This window comes from Serinus canaria, chromosome 2, assembly GCF_022539315.1.
Source record: "Serinus canaria isolate serCan28SL12 chromosome 2, serCan2020, whole genome shotgun sequence".
In the NCBI taxonomy this organism is placed as follows: domain Eukaryota; kingdom Metazoa; phylum Chordata; class Aves; order Passeriformes; family Fringillidae; genus Serinus; species Serinus canaria.
The window spans coordinates 53063763-53090507 of NC_066315.1; the positions used below are offsets into that span (position 1 = coordinate 53063763).

General features: G+C 37.1%; 1 protein-coding gene across 3 annotated transcripts; it reads left to right on the top strand.

The window, feature by feature from the left end:
• On the top strand, nucleotides 1-26745 carry STK17A (serine/threonine kinase 17a). Of its 3 annotated transcripts, XM_050970648.1 has the most exons (8): nucleotides 587-644; nucleotides 2159-2216; nucleotides 7704-7916; nucleotides 14950-15094; nucleotides 20613-20739; nucleotides 21445-21493; nucleotides 21605-21784; nucleotides 22604-26745. In XM_050970648.1, exons 1-8 carry the CDS (start codon nucleotides 602-604, stop codon nucleotides 22935-22937), a joined length of 1149 nt encoding a protein of 382 aa, XP_050826605.1. In that variant the 5' UTR covers nucleotides 587-601; the 3' UTR covers nucleotides 22938-26745. The 3 variants fall into 3 exon arrangements, with proteins under 3 accessions (XP_009092095.2, XP_050826605.1, XP_050826606.1); XM_009093847.4 differs by lacking the exons at nucleotides 587-644; nucleotides 2159-2216 and adding an exon at nucleotides 1-324; XM_050970649.1 differs by lacking the exons at nucleotides 587-644; nucleotides 2159-2216 and adding an exon at nucleotides 7249-7304.

Genomic DNA, 26745 nt, shown 5'->3' on the forward strand with positions numbered 1-26745 from the left:
CCTCCGCGAGCCCGCGGCAGCGGCAGCGCCCGGCGGGAGGAGCGCGGGCCGGGACGGACACGGATACTGGGAGGGAGACGGGAGGACAGGAGAAGGGGAAGGAGAAGGAGAAGGAGTCCCCCTGCAGAGGGAAAAGCCCAGCGCCATGAGCCCCGACGAGAAGCCGCAGCCCGGTCGTTCTCGCGGTGACCGGCCGCCGCCACCTCAGCCCGCGGCCGGGCGATCCCGGCGGCGGGGCGGGCTCCTGGCGGAGATCCGTACGCCCATCCGCACGGAGCCCTTCCAGGAGCGGTACAGCCTCAGCCCCGGCCGGGAGCTCGGCAGGTGAGCGCTGCCTCCGCTGCCCCGGACGGCGGGGGAAGGAGCGGGGCCGGGGGGTTGTGGCATCCCAGCCCTGGGGGTCCATGCCCGGGTCGAGCCGCGTCCCGCGGCATCCGGCGGTGAGCTCTGCCCGCGCTGGGCAGGCTCCGAGGGCGTGCCCGCGGCGTTGGCTCGGCTGCAGGAGGGTGCTGGGAGGCAGCTGTACCTCGCAGCTGTGTGACCCTCCTTCTGCTGAAGAAGTCATCCTCGGCTCCCCAGCCTTTCCGATCTGGCTGGGGAGATGATGTTCTTCCCTGGGAGCCCGTGTGGAGTAGTGGACACTGGTCTAGAGTTCCATTGGAGAAGAAAACCTGCCTTCTTTTCTTTTCTTTTCTTTTCTTTTCTTTTCTTTTCTTTTCTTTTCTTTTCTTTTCTTTTCTTTTCTTTTCTTTTCTTTTTTATTATTTTCTCGAGCTTTGTAAGCTGTGACATGGAAAAACAGTTTTTTATTCCTTTGGGAGAGCATATGCTTGAGAGTAATCTAATGGTGAAACTTTTCAAGGAGTTAAAGCTGGTTAATATCTTGGATTTGGAAGGTTTAGTCCATGTATAATTTCAACACATGACTGATAGAATGCAATGTTTAGGGCAAAAAGTCTCATTAAAAGGTTTCTGCATCTCGGAAACTACATATATGGAATTTCAGCACCACTTAACCAATACTTTTGTCTGAAATTCTCTCACTTCCTATTAAAAGAATGATAGTATTCTTAGAATTACATGTGCTTCATCCAAAGACTTACAATAAAAAGGATTAAATGGAATACCACCGGATATATGGAAAGACATCCTCCTCAATGTACGTTCTATTGCAAGTTATGCTCGCTGTGTAACTCAGTTTATACAGTGGCAAAAACAACCTCTTTGGAGCTAAGGAGGAGTTTCAAGGCAAATGCAGCTGCTGTAGGTACCTGTAACAAATATTTAGGCTGCCTAGATGTTAGCTTAATGCTCACTTAGTAACTCTGAGGTACCAGTAGAATAATACCTATTTAAACATAGTGGTCTAAAGCATTCAGATGGTAAGCAGGTGGGAGAAACATCCCATGGAATAGAAAGCTCTTTGTAGAGTGTTGCGACCACAATGTCCAAGGCCTGGAAACTGAAGCTAACTAAATGCAGGCTACAAATCAGCCTAAATTCTAAGAAACAGTCTAGAAGGCATGGGAGCAGTGTAGTACACAATGTCCTGGTATCACTGCTGTTTTGGTTTGGTTGTTTTGTTTTTGGTTTTTTTTTTGTTTTTTTTTTTTTATTTGAAGTTCAGATGGCTTCAGAAAATATTTTGCAGTTCTTCCATGGAATGAGCATTTCCCTCAGAAAATATTTTGCAGTTCTTCCATGGAATGAGCATTTCCCTCAGAGCCGGGTGATAGTCACTGGCCTAATCAGAGCATGGAGTAGACGAAGGTTCTTTCTGGAACAAAAAAGTACAACTCAGATGATTTGCTTTACTCTAAAAACGAGAATTAACTACTCCTTCAAGTCTTAGTCTGCAGTTTAAATGAGTAAATAGCAGCATGGATTTTTCTGTGGAATATTTTTTGAATATTTTAAGGATGACCTTCACGTGAAGGCTGTGATTTTGCACCAGTAGTTAAAATGAGTTAAGTGGCAGTTCTAAGTGTTTGTCATGGTTTTTGCAAACAGTTGCACATATTTTTGGTTCAGACTATCTCTTCTCAACTTCACAAGTGTTTTTACTATCTTCTCCTTTAGAATATAGAAATCTCTACATTTGAATGCATGTGCTTGGTTTTTTATTCAACAATTTTAAGTTTTGTTTTTTAAAAAGCAGATACTTCAGCTCAAATACTCCCATTTAAGACTATTTTTTGCCAACTCTGCAACAAAATGTAGGTGGAAAGTCTCTCTGCCACTTATAACTATAATTTTATTGATAATTTATTAACACAAATGGTTTCACTTTTATATGTTCATAAATTGTGTAATTCTCTCTTTATGGGTAGAGTTCATTTTTACAAAGAGCAAATTAGCAGCCAGGTATGGCAGGTTTTTTGTCTTCAATGAAAAGCAGTCTTTGTGCACACAAAATAATCTATTTTAGCATTAAGATTTGGTAGAAGAAGGTTTATACACTCTGTATTTGTCCATCCTATTTCCCAGAATTAGAGAGACAGTTTGAAAGCTGAACTTTAGGTAGATTTGAAAATAACAACAGTGGTATGGATTGTGTTTAAAACCGAGAGCGCGGAGAAAGAAGCAAGTAGGTTTTTCACCTTTGCTGAGATCAGGGCTGCTGCGTGAGCTCAGCAGGTTTGTGCAGTCTTTGGCCTCCCATTCTGTCAGTCAGCACGTGTATGTTGAACTTCCCAGGGCACTTGGAGCCTCTGTGTTGTGTTCTCTGGTCTCCTGTGTTTGGAGGAGGTGGGAAGAAAGTGGAACATGGTGAAACGTTAAGGCATTATAGTTCTGGTGATGCTGGGAGGAGTAGTACGGGGGCTCTGGCCACAGTTGGCATGTTAGGGAGCAAAAATCCTGGGGGAAGCAGTCCTGAAGGGCATGGATGACCTAGGAGGAACTTGATCACAGTGTCACCAGAGGGGTTTGGGTGCAAACCCATGGGAAGTCAGGTATCATTAGTTTTGCTCACAGGAGAAAAAACTGCTTTCAGAATGTAGAAGTTATGTGTTTCAGAAGGTGCTGCCTCGTTCAGTAGCTGAACAGGCACTTGCAAGTCTGTTGAAACACAGCTGTTGGGAAAGCCAGGTTCACTTGGGAAAAATATCAAAAACTTCATTATAATGGCCACTCAGGAAAGAAAATTATTGCAAGTTCCTTAACATGATATGGAAATAAAAGTTTTTAAATTAAATTATTTAGTATATGACATTTTGGTCCAGTATTCACAACCTTAATAATTTCACTGTCCTCAGAATATCATAATATTCTCACACAAATCTGAACTTGCATGAGGTTTGAAATCAAACTTACCTCTGATAAATGTTTTAAGGGTGCCATTTCTCATCACCTCACTGAGATTTCAATGTTTTCAGACAGTGCTAGCTTGAGTTAGGTTAGTTTGAAGCAATGTCACCTTTGCAGAGGACAAGACACCAATTGCTTAACTCTTCCCCTTACCATTTGTGCTTAAGCCATAATTGTACTGTAAAAAGGGGAACAATACATTTTTTACTACGAAGATCTTCCTTAAGGAGTCTACTATAATTATATTTAGTTGCTCTGCTCGTTTTCCTTTAGAAAAAAAACCTCCTAATTGCAGACAAAGTATCACTAGATTAATAAATCTTCAGTTTGTTGATGGAAGGTTGCACTTCTTTTTTTATGTGAAACAAACTATGCACATATTGGAAGTAATCATTTGTGTCCAGCAAATAATACTCTTGATTCTAGAGCTGGGTTAAAGGAAGGAATAAGTTAACTGGTCTGTCTTTCTTCTGGAAGGTAATGGTCACCTTAAATGATTGATCCACAATAAAATTATCTTCTAACAAAATGTGCACACATGTAAATACATCCAATGCAATTCAGTTTTCTCTTCTTATTCCCCTTTTTTTCTTAAAGCATACAAGCTCATTCTCCACCCAAAGGTAAGAATAAGAAATATTGTAATCATCCAAGGAGTGTGAAATATTCTTTGGTTTTGACTAGTGATGTGGCTGTAGTTTCATCTGCATGTCTTGGATTTTTTTTCCCCCATAAAAGAACAACTCTGGCATGAACTTTTATTTCTTGGGTAGCTTTCAGGGATGTGTGTCTTAGCAGTACATGACACTTGTACCATTTTGTGCCATGACATTGCTGTCCTCAGCTGCTCTCTGCAGAAGCACAGCTGGGGGGAAATAGCTATGGAACTAAGCAAAAGGGGAAAAGAAGTGAAAATTAAGAGTTGGAAGTAGTTGGTTTTGCCATTTGAGAATAAATTTATGTGAGTAAAATATTCATGAACATCAGAAATGTAATCCCTGCACTTTGTTGTTTGGAAATCCAAAATTGTCGGGGGGAAAAAACCCACACTTCAGAAGAAATGTTTGATATGAGTTACATAATAAACTGCATATAGTATTGTGGATCTCAGAAAAGTTTTTTTCTGAACTTTATAAGAAATAAACATCTTCGCAGAAAGAACTTATTCCTGCATTTGTTACAGTAACAGTGTTTTTTAGGTCACGTTAAAAATAAGGTTAGGTATTTTTAAATATTTAGTTAAGCTTATTTATTTTTATATATTATAAATAAATTAGTAAGGTTAGTTCTTTGTTGTCCTGATCATAGGACAAAAATTAATTGGTGTCATATGAATGTTGCTGCTTATCTGATTTGACATTTGATTTGTGATTTGACACTTTTCCTTTGAGCTATAATGTGTGCCTAATGAAACAATGCAAATTCTTTTGGCAATCTGAAAAGGTGACATTGAGCTTCTTTGTAATCAGATATGATTTATCTTAACTCATAATTATTGAATATTTGAGACTCTTGTGAGGACTGAGAACTATTTAGAGTTTCCTATTCTTGTCTCCCTCCAAAGCGTTTTTATTTGGGATTGGATGTCTGGTGGTCTGTTTTCAACTTGACAAATGCGCATTACGATTTTAATCTCAAAATTATTCCTTCCATGCAACATTCTCGCTGCTAGCTCTTCTGAATACACTAAAGTAGCAATGATGTGATCTAACACTATTTTATATACTTTTTTATAATAAGTTCTCAAAAAGCTGGACTTTAAGAAAAGTAAAGATAAAATGTATGCAATGTATACTTCATAAGAATGTTTGTTTATATATGTCTTATCTACTATTCTGTCTCTATCAAAAAGAAATTCTTCAAAATTTATCTGTTGGCTTAACCATATAGTGGAAGCTATCTTTGGATCTTAGCTCTGAAATTTTCTCAGACATGAATCTAGATCACTGCACAGTAATTAGTTCTACTGGTTATAAACATCAGGTTTGTCAAGTTTGATCTTTTTGGGGATCGTACTCAGAAAAGATGAGTTCTAGCAGGCAGTAGTTATAATAGCTCTAATTATAGGCATAACCAAAAGGAATCTTGGGCAGGATTCTTGGTCTGAAACAATTTAGGATTAGTATTTGTCAGCCAGCTGAACTGCCGTGTAACCTGTCTTTTGAATAACGTCACCTATCAGGCTTCTGGCCAGCTCAGCTAAACAGGACATATGTGGCCACACACGGCTCTTGCCGTTCCTTGCTGCTCCCTGAATACTGTTTTATTTCCATAGTGACTAATGCACAGTGAATCGCAACATCGGTACTCATTAGGCTAATTAACTTGTTTCCAGATAGATTTTGTATGTAATTCAAGACAGCACGGTACTTGAAAGCTGTATTGTAGAGATTTCAAACTTTTCTAAGCCACTTTCCCTAGGTCCTTCCTGGTGCTAGAATTAAAAGCTTTTGACTGCACTAAGGCAACATTCAAGAGGAAGTACGCAGTGCATTCAGAGACTATATAAGGAAATAGAGAAGGTTGAACCCAGGCAGGGACCTAGATTTATTGGTGTAAGGCTTAGTATCTATCAGGTGTTTAAATAACTTGCTGTTAAAGAGCTTCTCAATTTATTTTTATGTGTTGTTTTTGACAACATACTTACCAGTTGATTTTTTTCTTGAGATGTTTTTTGGTGCTAAGAACTTGCACAAGTGTATTAACACTTTTGATAAATGCATAGCTTCCTATTGTACATAAATTTTGTGCTACAAAATTATTTTCATGCATTTACAAACTTCAATAGCTTTGTCTTTATGTATGTATTAGTAATTAAGAACATTTTCTTAAAAAGTTAGGTTCAAGACATTGAAAGCATATTCTTGCTGTTTGTCTACCTTCACCAGACACCTGGACTGTGCTGTGATCTAGACTTAATACATACTGTGCTGTAGATAATGTGCTTATGCAAAATAGTATTCCTAGAGAAATAACTGTGGCTGTATCAGTGGTTACAAGTCCAATTATTTTATTGAGATTGCCTAGCAAATACCCACTTTGTGGGTACTTATTTGACTTGATTCATTTAGACTGTGTGATTTTGAAACAAATGCTTATTAAAAGCAAGCCAACCACAACTTTGTTTAGCAGTTATATTTCATGGATAACAGTCTTCTGCCAATAGGCTGGGAGAGTGAAATCTTTGACACGAGCTAAAGTAGTTAATTCTTTGAACTTCAGCTTGGAGGTAGGAGAGGCAAAACCCATAGTAATTGTATTCCAAAATAGATGAGGACTATTATTTTGGTTTCAGCAACCCTACAGTAAGTAAAGGACCGACATAAAGATCTGAAAGCTATTCCTGCAGCTTTATAAGAAAATGTTTACATATAAATAAAAAAAGGTAGTTTTGATGATCATTATGCCTGTATGGTAAGAGCTAAAGTAAGGTTACTGTACTTCAAAGTGTGAGAATTCATCATTGCATTAGTGAGAGGTATTAATTAAAATACCTTTTTAGTCTAAAAATCAGCACTGCGTGAATGGAACTGAGTGGTGCAGGTGGTGTGGGACTCTTGCAGGGAAGTTAAAAGCAGCCACTTGTGCCAGAGTGCTGTGGGGGAAGTGGTGTGACGCAAGCGCGGCAGTGTGGTTTGAGCTGGCCTGGTGCATCATCAGGTGTGTGTTCTGCCGAGGTGACGCTCATTAATGTGGGCTAAGCACGGTGCTCAGCTCTCTGCTCTGGGTGCTCCTACTCACCTTGGCATTGCTGCCAAAATCGTGCTGCAGAGCTTGATTTTAGTCAGGCTGCTTCATTGTGTTTGCATTATCTGCGTTCCTTATTCTTAGTCTCACTGTAGAAATAGGGGGTTTTGAGAACTATTAATCAAAAACTCCAGCTGTTAGCATTTGAGACATGCCATGGTGAAAATACCATCTTGAAAAATGCAGAGTATGGATATTGCATGGCAAATGGAGCAGGATTCAACAAGAGTGCTCTTTCCATGGATATGGTGCGATACTTCAGCACACAGTAACTGGGTTGCTGTGAGGTAGTCAGAGAAAGCATGAATTGCTCATTTATACATTTTGATTTTCCCAGCTTTTTAAATTAAAGTCTGGAGGATTATGTAATCTTGGGACCTAGCAAAGCTTGTTTACTCAGTGTTTCTGAAAACTGTGTTGTTTGAATTGATTGGGGTGTTTTTAATTCCTTATGTTTCATGAAGATTATTTACATTCTGGGCTGGGGTGTTTTGAACACAGGGATCATCACTCAGCAAGGCATCTTTCTAAATCCAGATTGAATCTTAAATGCTAGTAGTGATTTGGTTAAAGTTTCCTGAAACATAAATTTATAAAGGCTATGCTGTCATTAAGGCATGTAAAACTAAATTCTTATTTAATTTCAGGGGAAAATTTGCAGTGGTGAAGAAGTGTATCCAGAAAGACACTGAAAGAGAGTTTGCAGCAAAATTCATGAGAAAAAGAAGAAAGGGCCAAGACTGTCGGATGGAAATAATCCACGAAATTGCAGTTCTTGAGCTGGCACAATGCAACCTTTGGGTCATTAACCTGCATGAAGTTTATGAAACTGCGACAGAGATGATTTTAGTCCTGGAATAGTAAGTATTAGTAATAATTCCTGAGTAACTTTCTGCAGTATTTGCTTAAAAACAATAATGTAAAAATACTGTGTATCAATGTGAATAATATTAAAAAAAAAAATTATTGGTTGCCTGTTACCCTTGCTGAACTTCAAGAAGAATTGCTAAAAAAATGATGTTCAATCTCATAACTACTTCAGATTATAACAAATTTCTCATTCTCATGTAGTATCTTTCAAAGCTGAGCTAGAATTTATGTAGTTAAAGCATCTTAAATTAAATATGAACTCTGTACTCTCCCTGCATGCAAAAGAGGAAGAGGAAAGAAACAATGAGGATCTGTTCAAAAACCAAAGTTTATTTCATTGACAGTGGGAAAGATGGGATGAAATCTGCTGTGGTTTTTTTTACCAGTTACAAAAATGTATTGAAAGCAACATCATTGCTAAAAAGAAACTAGTAAAACCCTCTACAATAGAAAACTTGCTAAAACAGTTTCTTTTTGGGTAAAGAAGGGAGGAGGACTGAGACTTAGAATAGTTTATTTCAAAAGGACACTTGACTCTGCATTTGTCTGTGTGGTTTTCCCCACTTGAGTTTGTCCAGATGGGCATTCCTGCAGCTGTTGTGACTGTTCATCTCAAATGCCAATGGCTTTAGATAGTAAGGCATCTCACTAGCTTCCAAGATTCAGCCAAATGCTTGTTGCTACTGAACTCCAAATTCTTGTTAAGCTCTATGGATTTTAAATAATTAAAGAGAGGAACAGTGGAGCTCAATAGTTCAGAAGTGACTTGTTTGTTAAGATAAATCTAGTTTGTGCAGCTCTTCTCTTGTTAGCAAAAAGAAATAATGAGAAATCTTGTATACCAATCACATCTTGTTTAGAAATCAAAAGAAACTGTATCTTCAAAGTTCAGTGAAATGGAATGAGACCATGTCTCCTAAGGCAAAATTCCTTCTAGAATACATTTTTTAAACTTCATTGTGCCCTTAATGAAGTAATAATATGTGAAATATTCAAGTATCTTTTATAATGCATAGGTGTGACAGAGCTTCTGGGGTTTTAACTGCTGCTACTGAAGACTCATAAATACCTGCTTTAAACACTTGCAGAAATTTAAACTCAAATACAGTTTCATTTTCTAGATCCTATAGTATTTAATATGGGCAGTGGAATCTAAATAAGCAATGAGTTTTGTTATAGTTTCAATGCAAAACTCCTGGTTTTCTTTCAGAACTCAATTTTCTTACAGTTGCAAAACTCTTTTAATGTGAAGTATTAACTAGGTTGTTAAGTAATTAGCAAAATTACTGGGTTTATATGCATCAAACAGTCATACCTCATTTCAGATAAATAGCTGTGTGCTGTAAATTACAACAACAGTCTTTCCCTGACTTCAGCAAGTATGTCTGGATGCTTCTTTAGTGTTCCAAAGACATGTTGCAACAAAACAGGTATGAATGTTAGTGAATTTCTGACATTCTGTATGCAGAGGATTAAAGAACATACCTAGACTGCAAGCTTCTCTAGGGCATTTCAGTTTCTATTTAGCTTGATGGTCTTTGTGGCAGATCTTTATCTCCTGAAGACAAATACTTAATCTTGGCCACTAACTTCATTTGCAGAGGTTTTAAAGTTTCTTGTCTTGATGTAGAATCTGTCATATGGGCTGAAGGTTTTGCCTTCAGGAAATGTTTTGCTTTCAGAGAGAGAGATATTAATGTTACATGGAGGGTTCTCTTTCAAGCACTATAAATTTTTGAGAGAAAACGAACTTGAAATTGGCCATGTTAATATTAAATGCTGAGCAGTGGGAAGCAAGTTGGCATTACAGTGTTGGCTTCAGCTGTAGCATAGCAAATTGGGGCTGTCTGCATCCACCCTCACGACAGCCTCTGACTTTGGTTTGTTGTCATAAGACCTCAGTCAGGATATTTAAGTCAAAATTTAAGGGGTGTCTAAGTTCTGAAGGGGTAACAGAAAGCCTGTAATTAATTGGTGGGCAAGTTATGTTTCTGCATTTCACTGAAAATAGAATGAAAAGAACCTGGAATTTTGCTGAAGAAGGTACAGATACAGTCTGGGAAACTTGACATATCAGGTATAAAAAGAAAAGCAAATTTGGTAACTTTTGGACTTGGTACCTGTATGCAACCTACCCCATTTCTTTTGAAAGAAAGAGCAGTAGAGCATCTGATGCTGAAGAACTGGTCCTTTTCATAAATGTTTATCACCATGTTTTTACACATCTGGGGAAGGGATAGATGATACTAGTGGGTCAAATGTATAGAAACCTGTAAGTGAAGCTTCAAAAATCTTCATCATTAAAATTTTATTATGAAGAGCCTCTGAACTGAGCCAGAGCCTTGTGTAAATACAGTAGATTTCTGTTACACTTGCTTTAAAAAGAGGAAGAAGTTGTCATTTTCATCTTGAAGACGCAGTTAACATTTATTTTATATGCTGGATGAAGTATTTTTTCACCTGTAGTTATTTGGATAATGTAATGGACTTCTATGTCCATTAATACTAATGGACTTACATAGTCTTGGACATGATTTATTGTCCTACTTACTGGAGGTGTGACCAGTTAATGTAACAGTCTGCTGGCAGGAAGTGATCCATTTGGCATAGAATTCAACAGACTGAACTTGAAGCAAACCCACTGTAATCACAAATAACTGCTGCTCCAATGGTTACTACTCGTCTGTTGAGTAGCAAGTGGAGTTGTTCTAATTAGCAGTCTCAAATCAAGACTTGAAGTCTAAAATCATTTTAGGGGAAAGCTTCTCAAATGGTCTTAGTTACCTTTGTTTTTGTTTTGTTCAGTTCTTGAGCTACCTGATTGGAAAGGTGAAGGCAAAAAACTAAAGGCATTTGTCTGAGAACTGAGAACTTCTAAGACCATTATCTAAAATTTTATGTATTTGGATGCTTCTCTTCCCATGTCCTCCCATCAGATACAGATTTATAGTTTTGTCAGGCTTTAGGAACATTGGTACATTACATTGCCTTACACTGGAAAAATTACCAGTAAGTGCACCTACTATCCAATGCCTAGCCAAGGAAAGAGGCATGGCTGTCAGCAGCAGTGAGCATGAACCTTTGCTGGTAATGTTACGACCAGTATGGTGTGAACAGCTTGTACTATAAGCTCCATGTACGGAAGGTAGATGGCTTTCCATTATTTTGCAAAGATAACCCTTTCAAGAAAGGTTCTTTTGACAGAGTTGAAGATTCAGCAAGTAAATTTTTGTCCATTGCAGATTGTATATAACTCAGTATTGAAATCAAGTGTATTTTAGGAATTGGTCTACATATTTGTACTCTGGTGATTTGTACTTCTGCATCCTTCAGAACACTAACTTAATGTCTGATCCATTAAAGCTGGGGAGATGGTTCATTTCTTCAGGTGCCCTGAAATAGATTAGTTCAATCTTTTTCTAATGATAAGTTAAATGACTGTGTTAGTGTCTCCTAAGTGTACTTGAAAGAAGTTTGATGCTGAATTTCATACAGTTCATTGTTAAGATACATTTCAAGGAAGATAAGTAGTCTCCATTTAATCTAAAGTCAACATAATTGAAACAAAGATTAGTTCTCTAGACTTCCAAATGACTTTTAGCTCATTTATGCTGCTAAGTAGTTATAAAGTGTTAGCATGCTTTTCATTGATGAAGAGCAGTTGGATTTCACTTGAAATGAGAGAAACTAATGGCACAACAGTACTTTCATCAGTAAATTAAAATAGCTAAAGAATTATGGTTGCCATAGCTTTTAAGTTCAGAAAGCCTTCTTTTGTCTCACAATTTTTTCATACACTTAGCTAAGGGAGGGTATACTAGAGAAATAATGCATTCTAAGTAACACTAGGTTTCAGAATGTTTTGCCATTAAATATTTCCTTATCAATTTTTTTTCAGATTAAGATGGCTTCTTTTCCTAAGGATAATTGTCCTAAGGATAATTCTTGGCTTTTATCCCCTAAGAGCATTTTCTGATTGGCCCAGTCATTTGCTAAGTTATTTCATAATGACAATTAGAAAAACTACAGTTTAATGCAAAATGTGTAAATATTAACACCAGAGAACTCTGGTCTGCATATATACAGAAATCATAACAGTGACATGGCTGTGATACTCTCTTAGCAGGTATTTTGAGCCCTTCTATGGTTAGATTTTTTTCCCCCTGAAATCTAGCTGGGGAATACAAAATAGCTGAGTTGAAAGTATTGTTAAGGAGCTTGGCAAAACTTGGAAGAGGTATGCAGGAGGATCTTTTTGGAGTTCATTTTTGCATTGTGCTTCCAACCATTTGTGACTGGCTTGGCTCACAGCTCCCTGACTGTTTTGCTTAAGGGAATCCATTAAGCTCGCTCCACAGCAACAATACACAAAATGGTCTTGCAGTATCAAATTTCCATGTGTTCTTGTAAAGGGTTATTGGTTACTGGTTTGAATGTGGTATTCTTTGGACAGAATGAATCGCAAGGGAGTTGTTCCATCAGCCTCCTAAATAGCAAAGTTAAGATCAAAAAACAAAACATTGCATGGTAAGACACCTTCCCATGTGAAACTATTTTGTAAAGCCAAGTGTCTATGGTAGCTGAGAATGGCAGTGTCTTGTAAGTTATAAAGTGGGTGTGCATGTGTGAGGGCTGTATTTGCATGTCTCACTCTTAAAAATGCTAATGAACCCAGGCATCTTCAGAAGTATAGGGAGAGACTTAATTTTTTTTTTTTTTTTTAAATAAGGTTTCTGGATCAAGGATTTTCTACTCTTACATTGGTAGCACTGTCTCTTGATTTCACTGATGGGACATTGCTTCAACTTTTATTGCCTTGACTTCTAAAGCCTATAATTCAGAATTCTTTAGGTGTAGTATTAAAATTCTAGGTAGCTTACATTTTAGTGTTGGTGTCTACCTCAGTTTTAATTAAGTTGCACTAATAAACAAATTGTAACAGATGCTTACCAAGTAGACATATAGCAAGCAGGGTTTTATAAGGCCCCCCACCCTCAACTTTCACTGTTTTTTCAGGTGGGTCTATTAAACGTAAAGTGTGATCCCATGTTTTGGGTATAAGTCCGATTTCACAGAATTAAATAGCAGAAGTATATTTTCCTTATTTGAAGCGGCAGAGCTTTACCAGTAAAATCCCAGGTTATTGCTATAAAAGATACCGTGTTAGTAATTTTGGTAGTAGATGTTATCACTCTATGTGCGCTATAATTCACTGCTACAAGGGATTAAATCACTCTTCAAGCAACATATTATGGCATTCTTAAGGCAGAAAGTTTAATTTATGGGTTTCAGTAGATCTTTTCCTATCTGGAAAATCAAAGTGATGCTGCTTTTTCAAGGAATTTGGCTTAGGATATTAGAATACACTAGCTGATGTTCATTTTTAAAATGTCATTTATATTTGAATCTTGTCCAAAACTGAAATATTACTATTTCCATGAATTAAATAAAAATGGACTGAAGAAAAATGTGATAGTGTCAGGCATATGAAATTTTTCAAAATGAATTATAGTATTAATATTCCCTTGAAAAACTAATTTTATTCTTGAGCTCTATCTCTTGATACATAAAGAAGAAAAATAATTATTTAATAGATGGTTTTTCAGAAAGAAAATCTAAGTTTAATAAATCAAATTGTACTGCTGTTCCAGCTAGCCAGCATATAGAACAGAAGTGTAAAACTCTTTAGAAAAGGGTATGATTTAACCTTCTTTTAATTTTTTTTCCGTAAGACCATCTGCAGGGAAAATTTAAAATAATAGCTGTGAGAATACCTTGGAGGGCAGAAAACTTTTTTTTTTTTAATCCATGAGGCTTTTCAAAGTACTAGGACTGTAGCAGCAAAGTTAGTATGGGCAAAATGAACATTTGAATAGATTTAAGTGTTCTTTTTCTGGGGGTACAGAGTTGAAATACACCATTTTTGTATAACTCTCATTTGCTGTTCTATTCATGTTGAATGTGCCTGGCTGTCTTCAGGATAGCCTAGGTCGTACAATTCATTGGAAAAAAGCAAGCAAAGGCAGAGTAGGTGGATATGCATCAGTAAAATTAATGCTTGTGCAAAGTCATTTTTGTGTGTCACAGTTTGGTGTAACTGGAGAGGATTCTGCCCTTGAGGGTTTCACTACCTTTCCCTAGCAGGTGATTATAGAATTTCATGCAGAACAAAGGGTGTATGTGTTGATTTCATAGTAGGAGTTCAACAATCCATATGCAAAGTGGCCCCATTCTAACATTCTTATGCCCATTCCTATTTTAAGATAGAGCTTCTGTTCAGTTTATTTTACTTTTGATGCTACAGGTTTATATTGTAAACTATTTTAGTTATCTAGAGCCATTGCTATACAGAGCTGGTACTGCATGTGGCTTCAGAGTACTTAAAAAACATTCATTCATATCTAGTTATTTTTATATTTTTTTGTTATTCTGTTGTTTAAACATATATTATCAAAAGAGGATGCAAGCTGAGAGCTAAAATTTTCAGAGCTATTTTTAGATGAAAGAAGTTTAGAAACTTAATGCATCCCTGTATACCAGAGACTTCATAAACAATTCAGTTGCAGACTTTACATTCATTCTTTTGAGTATGTGCAAAGTGTTTTGAGGAAGGTGGGAGGTGGGGTGGCTTTGCTCATGTTTGCTAAGGTTTGCCTTGGCCAAATTTCCACGTAGTTTTATAGGAATGGCAAAAGGCACAACATTTATGAAAACATTATCCTCAAACAATTGAGGCATTCATCTGATAGCAAAGTCAGTAGTGTTTCAAAAGTAGTCCCCAGAATTTCTGTACTGTTCATATTCTCTAAGCTAAATGACTAAAATCTTTGCCTCTCTCCAAAGCTGCCATAATGCAGAAAACACTTCCAAGGCAGTAAAACCTTGCCAAATGTCTAATAACTGAAAATATCATGATTGGATTATACCTCCTGCTGATATTGCCTATACAAAAAAAAAAGTCTAAGTAGAGCCAAATGGGTGCTATAATTTAGTCTGAACTAACAATATTCTTACTGTCCACAGTGCTGCTGGAGGTGAAATCTTTGACCAGTGTGTGGCTGAAAGAGAGGAGGCCTTCAAAGAAAAAGATGTGAAGCGACTTATGAAGCAGATATTAGAAGGAGTTTCATTCTTGCACAGAAACAATGTTGTTCATCTTGACTTAAAGGTAAGATTGGTGCTGTATTTTTATTATTGATTTCTCATCTGTTGACTTTCTTGCTTATGTCACAATAATGACAATTTCTAATTAACACTTTTTTACTTAATTATAGCTTGAATGATAAAATTAAACTTTTGGGATAGAGTAACCACCAGGTCTGCAAGCATGTTGGGGGGTTTCTATAATTATTTTAAATATAAACTTCATTTGATTAAGTGAAATGTAATCACTTCAAAACTCAATTTGCCTTGCACCTTAAATTGCAAATGAGTGCATTGGGTAAGACTGACTTATTTCTACATTGCAGTAAAAATGTCTGGGTATTATATGGACATTGAAAACCAGGTTTGTTTTTTGTATTGACTTGACATTTAATGAAGAAGGGTAGTAGCGACACTGGTGGAATAAAGTGTAATGTTTCAGAATGAAATGTTTAAACAGGACTGGTAAATTATGTGTTCATTCATAGCATTTTCTTCCTTTTTTTTCCCCCAGTTATTGTAAAACCTCATTTAAATGTCTGTCATTTGCTGCCAAACAGCTGACTGACACCCTTTTGTTAGCGTTCAGGAACACATAATCACGAGAAATGATTATATGCAGGTGCTTTTATTGAAGAGCTCTGGGTGTCAGGGGTAAAGACCCAAATCTGACTCCAACATAGGTTCGGGATGGATATGCTTTTATATTCTATCGTTATATAACTTTCATGTTAATTATTAAACTTACATTGTTCTATAGTATACATAGATTTCAGCCAAGCATGGTCACCTTAGACTAGGAACATACAGTTTCTCATTGTTCTTCTTATGATTATACAATAATTATTTTAATTACTAAACAATCATTTTCAGCTAGCAATTATACTACTTATGCAGGTAGAACACAAGGCTTGACATTTCAGAGTTTATCTTAGCATTTTCCAGGGCACCACTATCACTTTTGGTATATAAATAATCATGATTTGCTGAACTATTTTTTCTTATTGAAAAATAGTTTTGACCCAAATCAAGTGACAAGTACAGTTGCTATCAAATGAAATATTATGGTCAAGAAGAGAGTTGTAAAAGGGATCCAGAGAACTAACCTCTCTTATGGGCAGCAAGCTCCAGTTAATTTTCTTTAGCTTCTGTCATGAGGTTGAACTAGCAAGGCAGTCTAAAAAGTAACTTGCGTTACATTTTTTTTAATTCTTTTTACATGTCCTATTCTTTTATTTACTAAGTATATCGTAAGCTGCTGCGTGTTTGTTCTGTTGCTGAGATCCTTACTTACACTTATAGTGCTGTATTTTGGCACTATTATAAAGCTACCAGTAGATTCCAGTATCAAGCTGTATGGACTTAATATATTAACTTAGCACATCATGAACCATTCATCAGCTAAAGCAGCTGAATCATATTTGCACACAAATATGTCATCTGCCTGGTTTTCCAAAGATTTATTCAAATTATCTGTGGGATTCTTTAAAATTCTGATTAAGTCATACACACAGAATACTAATAATTGTACTAAAAGAATTAATGAAACATTTTTAGTAAGTGATGTGAGAGTAAGTGTTCAGAAAGACTAAAAATGAGCAGTTAGAACTCCTCAAATTTCCAGTATGCTTAAACAAGATACTCAGTGTCTCATTAGTTGGCCATTTAATTTCCTTGAAACAAAATGTGTAGAATTAAATGTCTTTTGTGGACAGTATATATTTGTGCATGTTTGTAGTTAAAGTTGTGGTGTTTCTTAGTATCACCAGCTGGATATCTGTAACTGGAAATGTGATGTGTTTTATATGACTACAGTACTTATTTGCAAGAGTAGACTTAGGATGTTGATTACAGATTTTGTCCAGAAAAGAAATTCATAAAAAGCAGACTTAAACTTCCCAACTGGTCAGCAAACTTATGCTATAACATGGAGAATATACAGCTCTCACTGAAAAATCCAGCATTGTTTTGCTGCCTTACAGAAGTTCATTAGTAGAGGAAGTTGTGTAGCGATTGAGGTTAATTAACATGTTTATACATTACTGCAGTGTGCAGTGTGTGTTTAATTGGAGTCCTACTCGCAGTGGGATGACTTTCATGATTTATAAAACCATCAGTCTTTTTCACAATAAGGTTTATGGAAGTTTCCAGAGTATTGGCAAACAAAAATGATGGAAATGGTAGAATTAAAAATCATGACTTGCAAAAATTAAATGATCCACCTGCCTTACAACACTTTTAAAAAAGGCCCATTTTTGACAGAACTCAAAAAGTTGGATGCTCACTTCAGCCACATATTTATTAACCCACCCTTCTCATCTTCTGCTATATCCCATGCCCCATACTGCTTTAACTTGCAGGTTAAAGCACGGTGGAATTTACTAAGTACTTTGTTTGTGATGACATTTGGAAGACTTCTGTATGTTTACTGCTGCTATGCAAGGTGTTTGCCAATAGCAAATTTTACAAATTTTTGCTAAAATTGAGGTATTTTGTACTATTAGTTTCACCTTTGTGTCTCTAAAGATTTCCATTTCCTTTGTCTGTTACAAATTCCTTTGGAAAGGTCCATCCAATTTTCCATATGTTGCATCTGCAAGAAAAGTTACATTCTGTACCCAGAAGAATTTAAACCCAAGTAATTGTCAGCTTAATATTTATATTATAAATGTAATGAACCAGATCTATGACATTGACAGCTACCTTGCTTTAGCTGCTTTTTTCCCCTCTGAACAGACACAAGATTTTTCTTGAGACTAAACACTGCAGAAAGAAATGGGTATTTTGATGTGGCTTAGCAAGGTTGTCACCTGATCATTTCTTTCCAAAAGCATGGTTCTACTGAAAGATGGTTGAAATGTGTCTTGTTGTTAATAGCAAAATACAATTGTGTAGCCTAGTTTTGACTTGGATGAAGAGCAAATATAATGCTACCAAGTGCAAATTAATTATCACTTGACAGTATTGTGTTGATGCTATTTAATTTGCAGGGTGTGCACAGATTGTAGTCAGGAGTCTTTCATCTCCTCTTAATGGTGCTTGAAAGCTGCAGAGTAAGGGAAGTCTCCTTTGTCTGTGTTCTCATTTGCTCTTTGACTTAATCTTCAGTTGGTGTTAGGTAAAAGCTTACTGTAGTTGGGAATGGAAGAGAATTTAAGCAGTCATGGGGGCTGAGGAAGAAGATATGGGGGTCCTTTATTTTTTTAGAATCAGCATAGTTTAGTATCTTTAGACATAATGAAGTTGGCATATCTCTGTTTCTGACCACTATTTCTTTGATAATTCCTGTCTTTTCTTCTAGGCATCTGAGGTTTTTTTAATATTATATAATTAGATAACCTGCAACATTAATGAAATTAGGTAAGGTGAGGCATTGATTAGATTAAAAATCTGACCTTTATCATGTGTCCTTAGTCTTTACGTGTCTTCTTGAAACCAACTAAAGATACAAGAAATAAGAGAGTCTAAATGGAACCTTTAAGCTTTGCTGCAGTAGAGGGGGAGGTCTTCAAACATTGCCATTTGATGGTTTCAATCAACAATTTCAGTAGTGCTTGAGGGTAAAAGTGAAAGGCCCTTTTTAGAATTGCCACCAGGAGAGCCTCCACCTGGCATCTCCTCTCTTTGTGGGCTGACTGGAATTAGGCAAACTTAGATGTATTCTAGCAGAGTAAAATCGAAACAGTATTACAGATGTGAGGAAATTATCTTCCTTTTTTGAAAGTTTGAGTTATAGTGTCAAGCTGAAAAATATGGTGAGTTCAAAGCTATGGCTTCTTTAAGGTTTCATGTTGGCGTTTAGGCTGGTACTTCACAAGAATCCCATAATGATTCCTTAAAATAAGAAAATGACTGGTATTTCATTAAGGATTGATTCAGAGTTATGACTCAATTCATACTGTAGACAGGTTTTTTTCTGCATAGGTGTGTTTTTTATAATTGTTTTTTTTTAAAGACAATAAAAATGGCAACTGCTTTATCTACTAATATGTAAAAATACAGGGCTGAAGGGTTTCACAAAACTTTTCCATTGAAAACTTTTCCTCATTTAAATATAGAGGGAAAAATACTTTTCTCATGCTTTTAATTTGACTCTTCATAACTAAATTTCTCACTGGGAATAACATCTGAGACAGTAATGAGGGAGGCATAGTCAGCTTTTTTTGATGTTTGCTTTTCTAATACAAATAGAGAAGAACAAATCTGAACTATAAAGAATGTGGGAATGTGCCTCTCCAAAAGCCTTTGTAAAGCCACCAGATCACAATTTGTAAAGAAAATAAAAAAAGAGCTATTCTTAATATGTAGGTTTACAAACAGAAAAGAAGTTGACAACGTTATGGAGTTAGTTTCAAGTAACAGTTTAACTCTGCAAGAATCAAAATACTTGGTTATATTCAGGTCTTGCAGTGAGGAGAAGTGGCTGAAGTTTTTTAAAATGTTCTTGCCCAGGTTCATTTCTGTATTCAAAAGCAAGCCTGTTCATGTTGAGAGCATGTCTTCTTGAGTGACTCTGGGGATGGAGGACAGAGCAGCTCTGTGATTAGGGAAAAAGTATAAATGTTGGTGTTACTCCATCTCAATTATCAGTCAGGGGTTGCTTTGCTGTTCTTACTCTATTGCCCTCCTCCCTTTTCAACCTCTCTGATGCAAGGTGATCCAGGTTCTCAATAGACTTCTGCACTTTCATGGAACTTGTGCTCACCAGAAGCATGAAAGCAGTGCCAATTGTTAGCACTACCATTTGGAGAAGTTAATGATAAAACCCAGTGTGATCACTGGTCTGGGGGTTGGGAAAGTCAAACCTTTTTTTTCTTTTTTTTTTTTGGCAACAATATGCATCAGTTGCAAAAGTTTTTCTTATTTAAATTAAGCTAGCATTTAAAATAGTAAGGAACTTCTTAATGACCACAAAGGTGCTTTGAAGGAAGACAGCCAAGATCTAGTGACGTCATTGCAAACAAGTTTATCCAAAGGTGATGCTTTTTAAAACCTGTTTCTCAGGCTGCTGTATTTTTTTTTAAACTCTTCTTCAGTTAGTATTCTGTAATGCAGTTGTTTGTACTTTGAACAGGATTCAAGTTGGTTGCAACAGACCTTTAAACAGGAGCAGTCAAAATAGTTGTGTGTTCAGGGTTTTTTAAATGATTGGGTGATTTCGGACAGCCTTCGAAGGGAGGTATTTTACACCATCTATTGGAAGAATCGAGGAGCAGGAGGAGTAAAAAAGGTGGTACAAAGGATTGGAGAGGTACTAGTGTGGAGGTACTTGCATGCTATTGTTTAATGACAGCTATTGGCGTGTATTTCCAATGTGTTCTGAGCTAACAAAGGTTTGATTCTCAATTCTAAATTTATAATCCTGCCATTCCTTTTAGCCTATGTGTCTCTTCAAAATCACCTTGGGGAAAATAGATAAATGATCCAGGGTATCATACTTGTTATGGGAGGCACTGTTTTTGCTCATGGTATAAAATAATTATGCAACATGATGTCAAAGACATTTTTTGTGATCCTGAAAGTCTCCTTCTCTTGTTTTTCAGCCCCAAAATATTCTTCTAACCAGTAAGTCTCCTCTGGGAGACATTAAGATAGTAGATTTTGGCCTTTCCAGAATAATGAAGAGCAGTGAGGAACTAAGAGAAATCATGGGAACTCCAGAATATGTAGGTAAGTTGTTACTATAGGAGTGATGAATAGTCCAGGCTTCTGGGGAGTGAAAAGAGGATTTGGCTGTGGAGTTACTGTGTCGCAAGATTGAGTTATTACATGGACCTGGTACTGCTGCCAAAAGTAGAACTGGCAAGTCTTGTCAGTCTCATGAACCATCATTGTGTGCTTATGTTGAAGATGGAGACACACTTTAGATGATTCTTACCAGCAGTCATAACAAGTATTACTTGTATTAAAAGTTTAAATTCACATACTCAGTCTCTGAATACAATATTTTAGCCTATGCAGGTTTTCTCTTTTTTTAAAAAAACCCAAACCACTCCAGACCTTGAAAATATACTTGAGAATATAGTTAAGTTGTGTGGTATATCTTCATAGTTTTGGGTTACAGTGCTGCAATATGCAATGTTGGCTATTTCTGTTTTGTCTGCAAGAAACTTGTATACAGATTCCTTAACTGGGAAGGAGACTGGCCTGGCTTTTGAAGATGGCAGTAAAAGGAAAAGGAAAAAAAAATTTTACACTTAAAAACAGTGAATAATAGAATCATTAAATAACCAGAATAGAAGTACCTTGAATTCAGAAGACTGTCATGCTTCAAATGGCTTATCTTAAATTTTACCACATGACCATTATTGCTTTTTTTAGCTGTAATGTAATGTCTGCATATGACAAAACCCACTTTTTCTCTCCCCTGAATAGCTCCTGAAATTCTGAGTTATGACCCAATCAGTACAGCAACTGATATGTGGTAAGTTGAACAAATTAATTGTCATTAATTGGGGATTTTTTTATGTTTATTTGCTTTTAAGAAAAAAAGGCTAACTAAAAAACCGGTTTTCTTTTTTTACTTTTAATTTAGGAGCATTGGAGTACTGGCATATGTTATGCTAACAGGGATATCACCTTTCTTGGGGGATGATAAACAAGAAACATTCTTAAATATATCTCAAATGAATGTAAGTTACTCTGGAGAGGACTTTGACCTTGTATCAGAGTCTGCTGTGGATTTCATCAAAACTCTGCTGGTTAAGAAACCCGAGTAAGTAAAATACACAATTGTATATGCTAATATGTCAGACTGACTTAATTTTAAATGTAGCAAGTGCTAGTGTTTTTATTTTTAAAGTGTAAGGGGACCGATTTCATTGTGCTATTACTTTGTATGTATATGAGAAGAGAATTCCTCAGTTTCCATCCGAGCTTGTATATCCCAAATGATGTCCAAGTGTTAGTAATTAAAACTCAAATTACTTTCAGAAATCCGTGTATGAACTGTAGCTTGTAGCAGTGAGCACTACACCCATTCTTCCTGCAGGTACTTAGCTGGTCTTTTACATGAACTGAGCTTTGAGTCCTTAATCTTGCATGGGTTGGTAGAGAACCTTTCCTTTTCTGGTTCATTAGGACACTATTCTTAATGGGCAGCAAACTGGAAATTCCTTCCCAAACAGAACAGGTGTTTTCTGTGGAACTTTACCAGTTCTTCATGGGACGTGTCAGCTATTGAAATTGCCTACTGCTTGTCTATGGGAATATTTGAAGTATGTATTAGTTGGATAATTTTTCTGTATATAAAAAGTATAAACTTCAAAAGTTGGTTGGCAACATGGATGGGTAAACTCATATTTACAGATCTATGAATTCCTTTATTTTAAATTATAGAAGTTCATCTACTTGAATTGCTGTGGTCTTTTTTGGTAAAAGACAGCTGTCAGTGCTTTTTTTTTTTTTTTAATTTACGATTCTATCTGTCTTTAATACAGTCATATCCTTGGAATAATTTTTGGTGATATCTTCTCAAGGTTCTGAATTTTGTATTCTTTTGGACACTTATTTTAATACTTTCCTTCCTCTACAGGGACCGGGCAACTGCTGAGGAATGTCTTCAACATCCATGGTTGGAACAAAGTGAAAATCCTGCTTGCAGGGCCTGGAATAAGAGTACAGAAGGGGAGACCAGTGATGCCATCCAGAAAGACGTAGATTCTGCCTCTGAACAATCAGTAGACGCTGAGAAGACTGGAGAGGAAGAATCTATAGTGACAGAAGAACTAATTGTAGTGGCTTCATACACACTGGGACAATGTAGGCAGTCAGAAAAAGAAAAAGTAACTGAGCAGAAAGCCATTTCCAAACGATTTAAATTTGAGGAGCCATTACTGCAGGAAATACCAGGAGAATTCATTTACTGAACTGTATGGAGCTTCATAGCTATAACTGGAAGGCAGTTTTTTCTACTAAACAAAAGTATTCTAGCCAAGTGAATTTCTGATATGCAATAAATGTTCTAGATAAAGGAAAGTTTCTAAATGGCATACAAATAAAATGTGCCAAGTTATTATTTTCATGGAAGAGATGAGATTTCAAGTGGCTGTCAGGAATTTAACAAAGAGGATAAGCTTATTTTTGTTTTTAATTTTTATTTCTGGTTTTTATTGTTGTTATTGATTGGTAACAGAGTTTTTGCTAATTGTTCTGGTGTTCTTGAGAAGTTGACACTGGAAGTGTTTTGGTGACAGATGTCAATAGGAGTATTTTAGGATACATTTTGGTATTTAATGCAAATATATAATGCTGGGTTTTCTTCAAACGCCTCCTGACTTCAGTGGAACTATCTGCTCATCTAAAACTTGTATGAGAGGAGAATTTGATCACCTGGTTTGATGTACAGATTTCAAAATCATCCTGTGTGTATTTCTTTGTTTACATCAGGTCAAAGACCCAAACTACTCTGGTGTGTAGCTGAACAGTGAGCTGAGCTTCTCTAGACAGAGATGCACATGCCCCACTGGGAAAGAAATCTGTACTGGAGATATGTATGATTTGGGAGCACAGTAAAATCCTACTCCTAAGGGTGATGTATTTGCTTATTTCAGCCACTTGTGAGCCAGCAGAGATTGTTTCCTTCCCCTCCTGTGTTGGGTGAGATGTGCCAATAGAATCCAGCTCAGTGTGGCCACACAGTGCTGATGAGAGGAAAAAAGAATGACATTTGATGTAGCTCCTCTGAAATTATTGAAGTTCTCTCCACTGACTTTACCATGTTAGATTAGACAGTTTGTCCAGCTAATCAGCCCTTGATTCCACTTCCTCCAGAACCAGCTGGGGTGTCACTGGGATCATGAGGTCATCTTTACCTTCTTTCTGTTCCTCTAACTGCTGCTTTAAGGAGAAAAAGAGCATCCTTAGGCTAAATTACAATTGTTCAATATAGCTATCAGATGAGGAAGAAGCTGCTTCTTCTGAAACAGTGAAGCACAGCTCATGCCTCCTGCTTTCCTGATCACTCTCCCTTAGACACTTGGAAATATAGCATGTTATGTGGCCTGGCAGAGTGGGATTAGGGAGCAGTATGGATGAGTCATAGTTCTCAATGGACACAGTCCCTCAGAGGACAAAGCTGGCATCAACTGGGCACCAAAACTGAGTGGTTTTTGCAGTGTACAGGTCTGAGGATCTTGGCCTGAGTCCTAGTTTTCTAAGAAATCTTTCATATTGATGCTGTTCCAAAGTTTAATTTTTATGTAATGGAAGTTTAGTACTATTATATTGCATACTGTTAACTATTCAACTATTTATTTGGTTTCCTTATGCTGTTCCTTTATAATAAACTCTGACAAAAGTTTTCTTGCTATAAAACAGTGAATAGAAACTTTTGAGCTAGTTTTTCCCTTTTTTTCCAAGTTGGTACACACTTCTCTAATTTCAAATGTATCAAATGTTCTACTCCATTTAGTGAGGAGGAGTTCAGGGCTTTATGGTAATGTTACAGTTCCTCCTTCACAAAAAAGTTAAATGGCTTAATAACAGCAGCAGTACTGGGGTGATCTGATCAGCATGGCTGAAAAGGTGGGGGAAAAGAAGAAAGCTGAACCAAAAGCAGTGGGATGATGCGTAGTTTTTCCATAAGGTTTCATTGCCAGAGGTTGGGCTACCTTTACTTCAAGCCACATTGGGGAAAATGCATCTAAATTAAACTATTCTATCAAGCTTCTTCCCTCATGGAATTACATATTATTGAGTATTCAAGTAGGTAGAGCAGCTTCTCGTTCCTCAAAGATGTTCATATAAAACAGCCAGTGGTGCTCAGAATTGAGTTTGGGTGTGTTATATATTGCAATGCAGAGATGCCTCACACTCTGGAGAAAGGAGTCAGTTGCTGAACAGCTCTGGCTGGCTCTCAGCAAGAGAATCTTTGAGCCAACAGCATATTTGTGTTAGCTGGGTGTTTCTGGACACAGAGAGGAGCTGACCCTACCTACAATGTTTCAGCCTTTGTTAGGCAGGACAGTGCCATTATGGCCATCTTTTAGTCTCCAGTCATTTGCCCAAGACAATTTGCTTGGGTGAGGGGATGCTGATTCATGGAATTCTGTGCAAGATTGCAACTTCTCCTATCTTCCATCATTGCAATTTTAACATTTTTTCCCTCATATCCACATTTCCATATGTTACTAAGTTTAGCAGAGCAGTGAGGTTGAAGCATGTTCACATGCTTCTGCCTTACAGAACAATGTTGCCAGTGTTGCACACATAAATGTTTAACAATACCTGGTTGCCCACAGCAAACTATTTGAGGGATATATATATATATATATATATATCCCATTTCACTTCCTCTCTGTAACCACAGATCATGTCTCTGATTGGGACTGGTACTAATGGAAAAGAGTAGGTGCTGAGCAGTATACATTTTGTCCTATATATACTGGTTTTAATGTATGACAGTGAAGCTTAACATATATACATGAAATAGATAGTTATTTCAAGGCCAGCTTTTCTTGAATTGGCTGCTTTGAGATTTCCACTGGGCTGCATTTCTGTTTAACTTGTTGTGCCTTAAGATGATTTTATACACTGTTTTTTAACATCATTAAGAATTTGTATAGAGTTGTGAAGGTTTAATAGTGTAAGTTATAAGCAAGGATCTTAGATATACCCTTTAACAGGGAAAATTTTCTGTAACATTTAACTGCAGGACTGTCAGCCAGACCCACGCCCTTGAGGCTCTTTCTGTTCCCCTGTGAGTGTGGGTAAAGCTGCAGGCGAGGTTTTCCTACCCTGAGCTGTAGAAAGGGGCTGTTCAGCCAGTGTTGTTGAGGAGCTCAGTTATGGGTGAAGTGACCCATCAGTAAAACTGGCAGCAAAGCAAGAGCTGTGAGGAACAGCTGGTTTTCTGCAGCTCCTTGAATACGGGGGACTGTGTGTATGTAGACAGGTCATTTGGGAAAAGCTGTGATGGTGGGGAAGGGGCTGCATGTGGGGAAAGAATCAGCTCCTTGGAACTTGTGGGCAATGCTCTCCCAGTCCCCACTCTCCAGACTGAGCACATGCTAGCTGCCTTTATAGCATGGACCGCATGGTTGCTGTTTGCTCAGATGCAGGATGCTGATGGAACAGAAGGGCAGATGTTCCTACACAGTTGTTATTTGTGGTTCATGAAGACCCATGAACTATATCAATAGGAGGGGCAAGTCCAGGCCTAGGCCTTCTTTCAGTTGTTGGAATAAGTAGCAAAATCCTAATGAAAAGCACAGCCTTGTCTCCTCTTGTTGTTATATTCACCTCTTTAGGGGGAGAGGCTTATAGATTTTATAGTTGCTAAATTAAATGTTCTACAAAACTATATTTTTCTTTTTGTCCAAAGTGGAATTTGCATTGCAATTTGTCTCGTGTCACGTTTTTGTGTGCAGGTCTCTAAACACAAAAGGGTGAATTCCAGTTTGTGATCTACCCCCTGAATCCCCCTTGAGAGCTGTTAGGTCACAAATGCAAATAAAAGTTCTGCCCATTCTCCACTGGTGGTGCTCACAAGGGATGGGGAGGGAGATGGGCCTTGCATCACGTTACTTTGTAGCTTAAGAATATTTCTCTTGAATATTTCAGGTGTTGTTCCTGGAAGACAGTTCAACTTTTTAAAGAAATAGTGCCAGTTCATTGTTATTAGAAGGTGTTTACTGTTTCAGGAACTTTACAATAAATAAAATTTTGTTTTCTGAA

Coding starts and splice junctions, on each gene's coding strand:
- STK17A (XM_009093847.4), top strand. CDS start 146: ATGAGCCCCGACGAGAAGCCGCAGCCCGGTCGTTCTCGCGGTGACCGG. Junction 325..7,703: donor CCCGGCCGGGAGCTCGGCAG/GTGAGCGCTGCC, acceptor ATTTAATTTCAG/GGGAAAATTTGCAGTGGTGA. Junction 15,095..20,612: donor TTGTTCATCTTGACTTAAAG/GTAAGATTGGTG, acceptor CTTGTTTTTCAG/CCCCAAAATATTCTTCTAAC.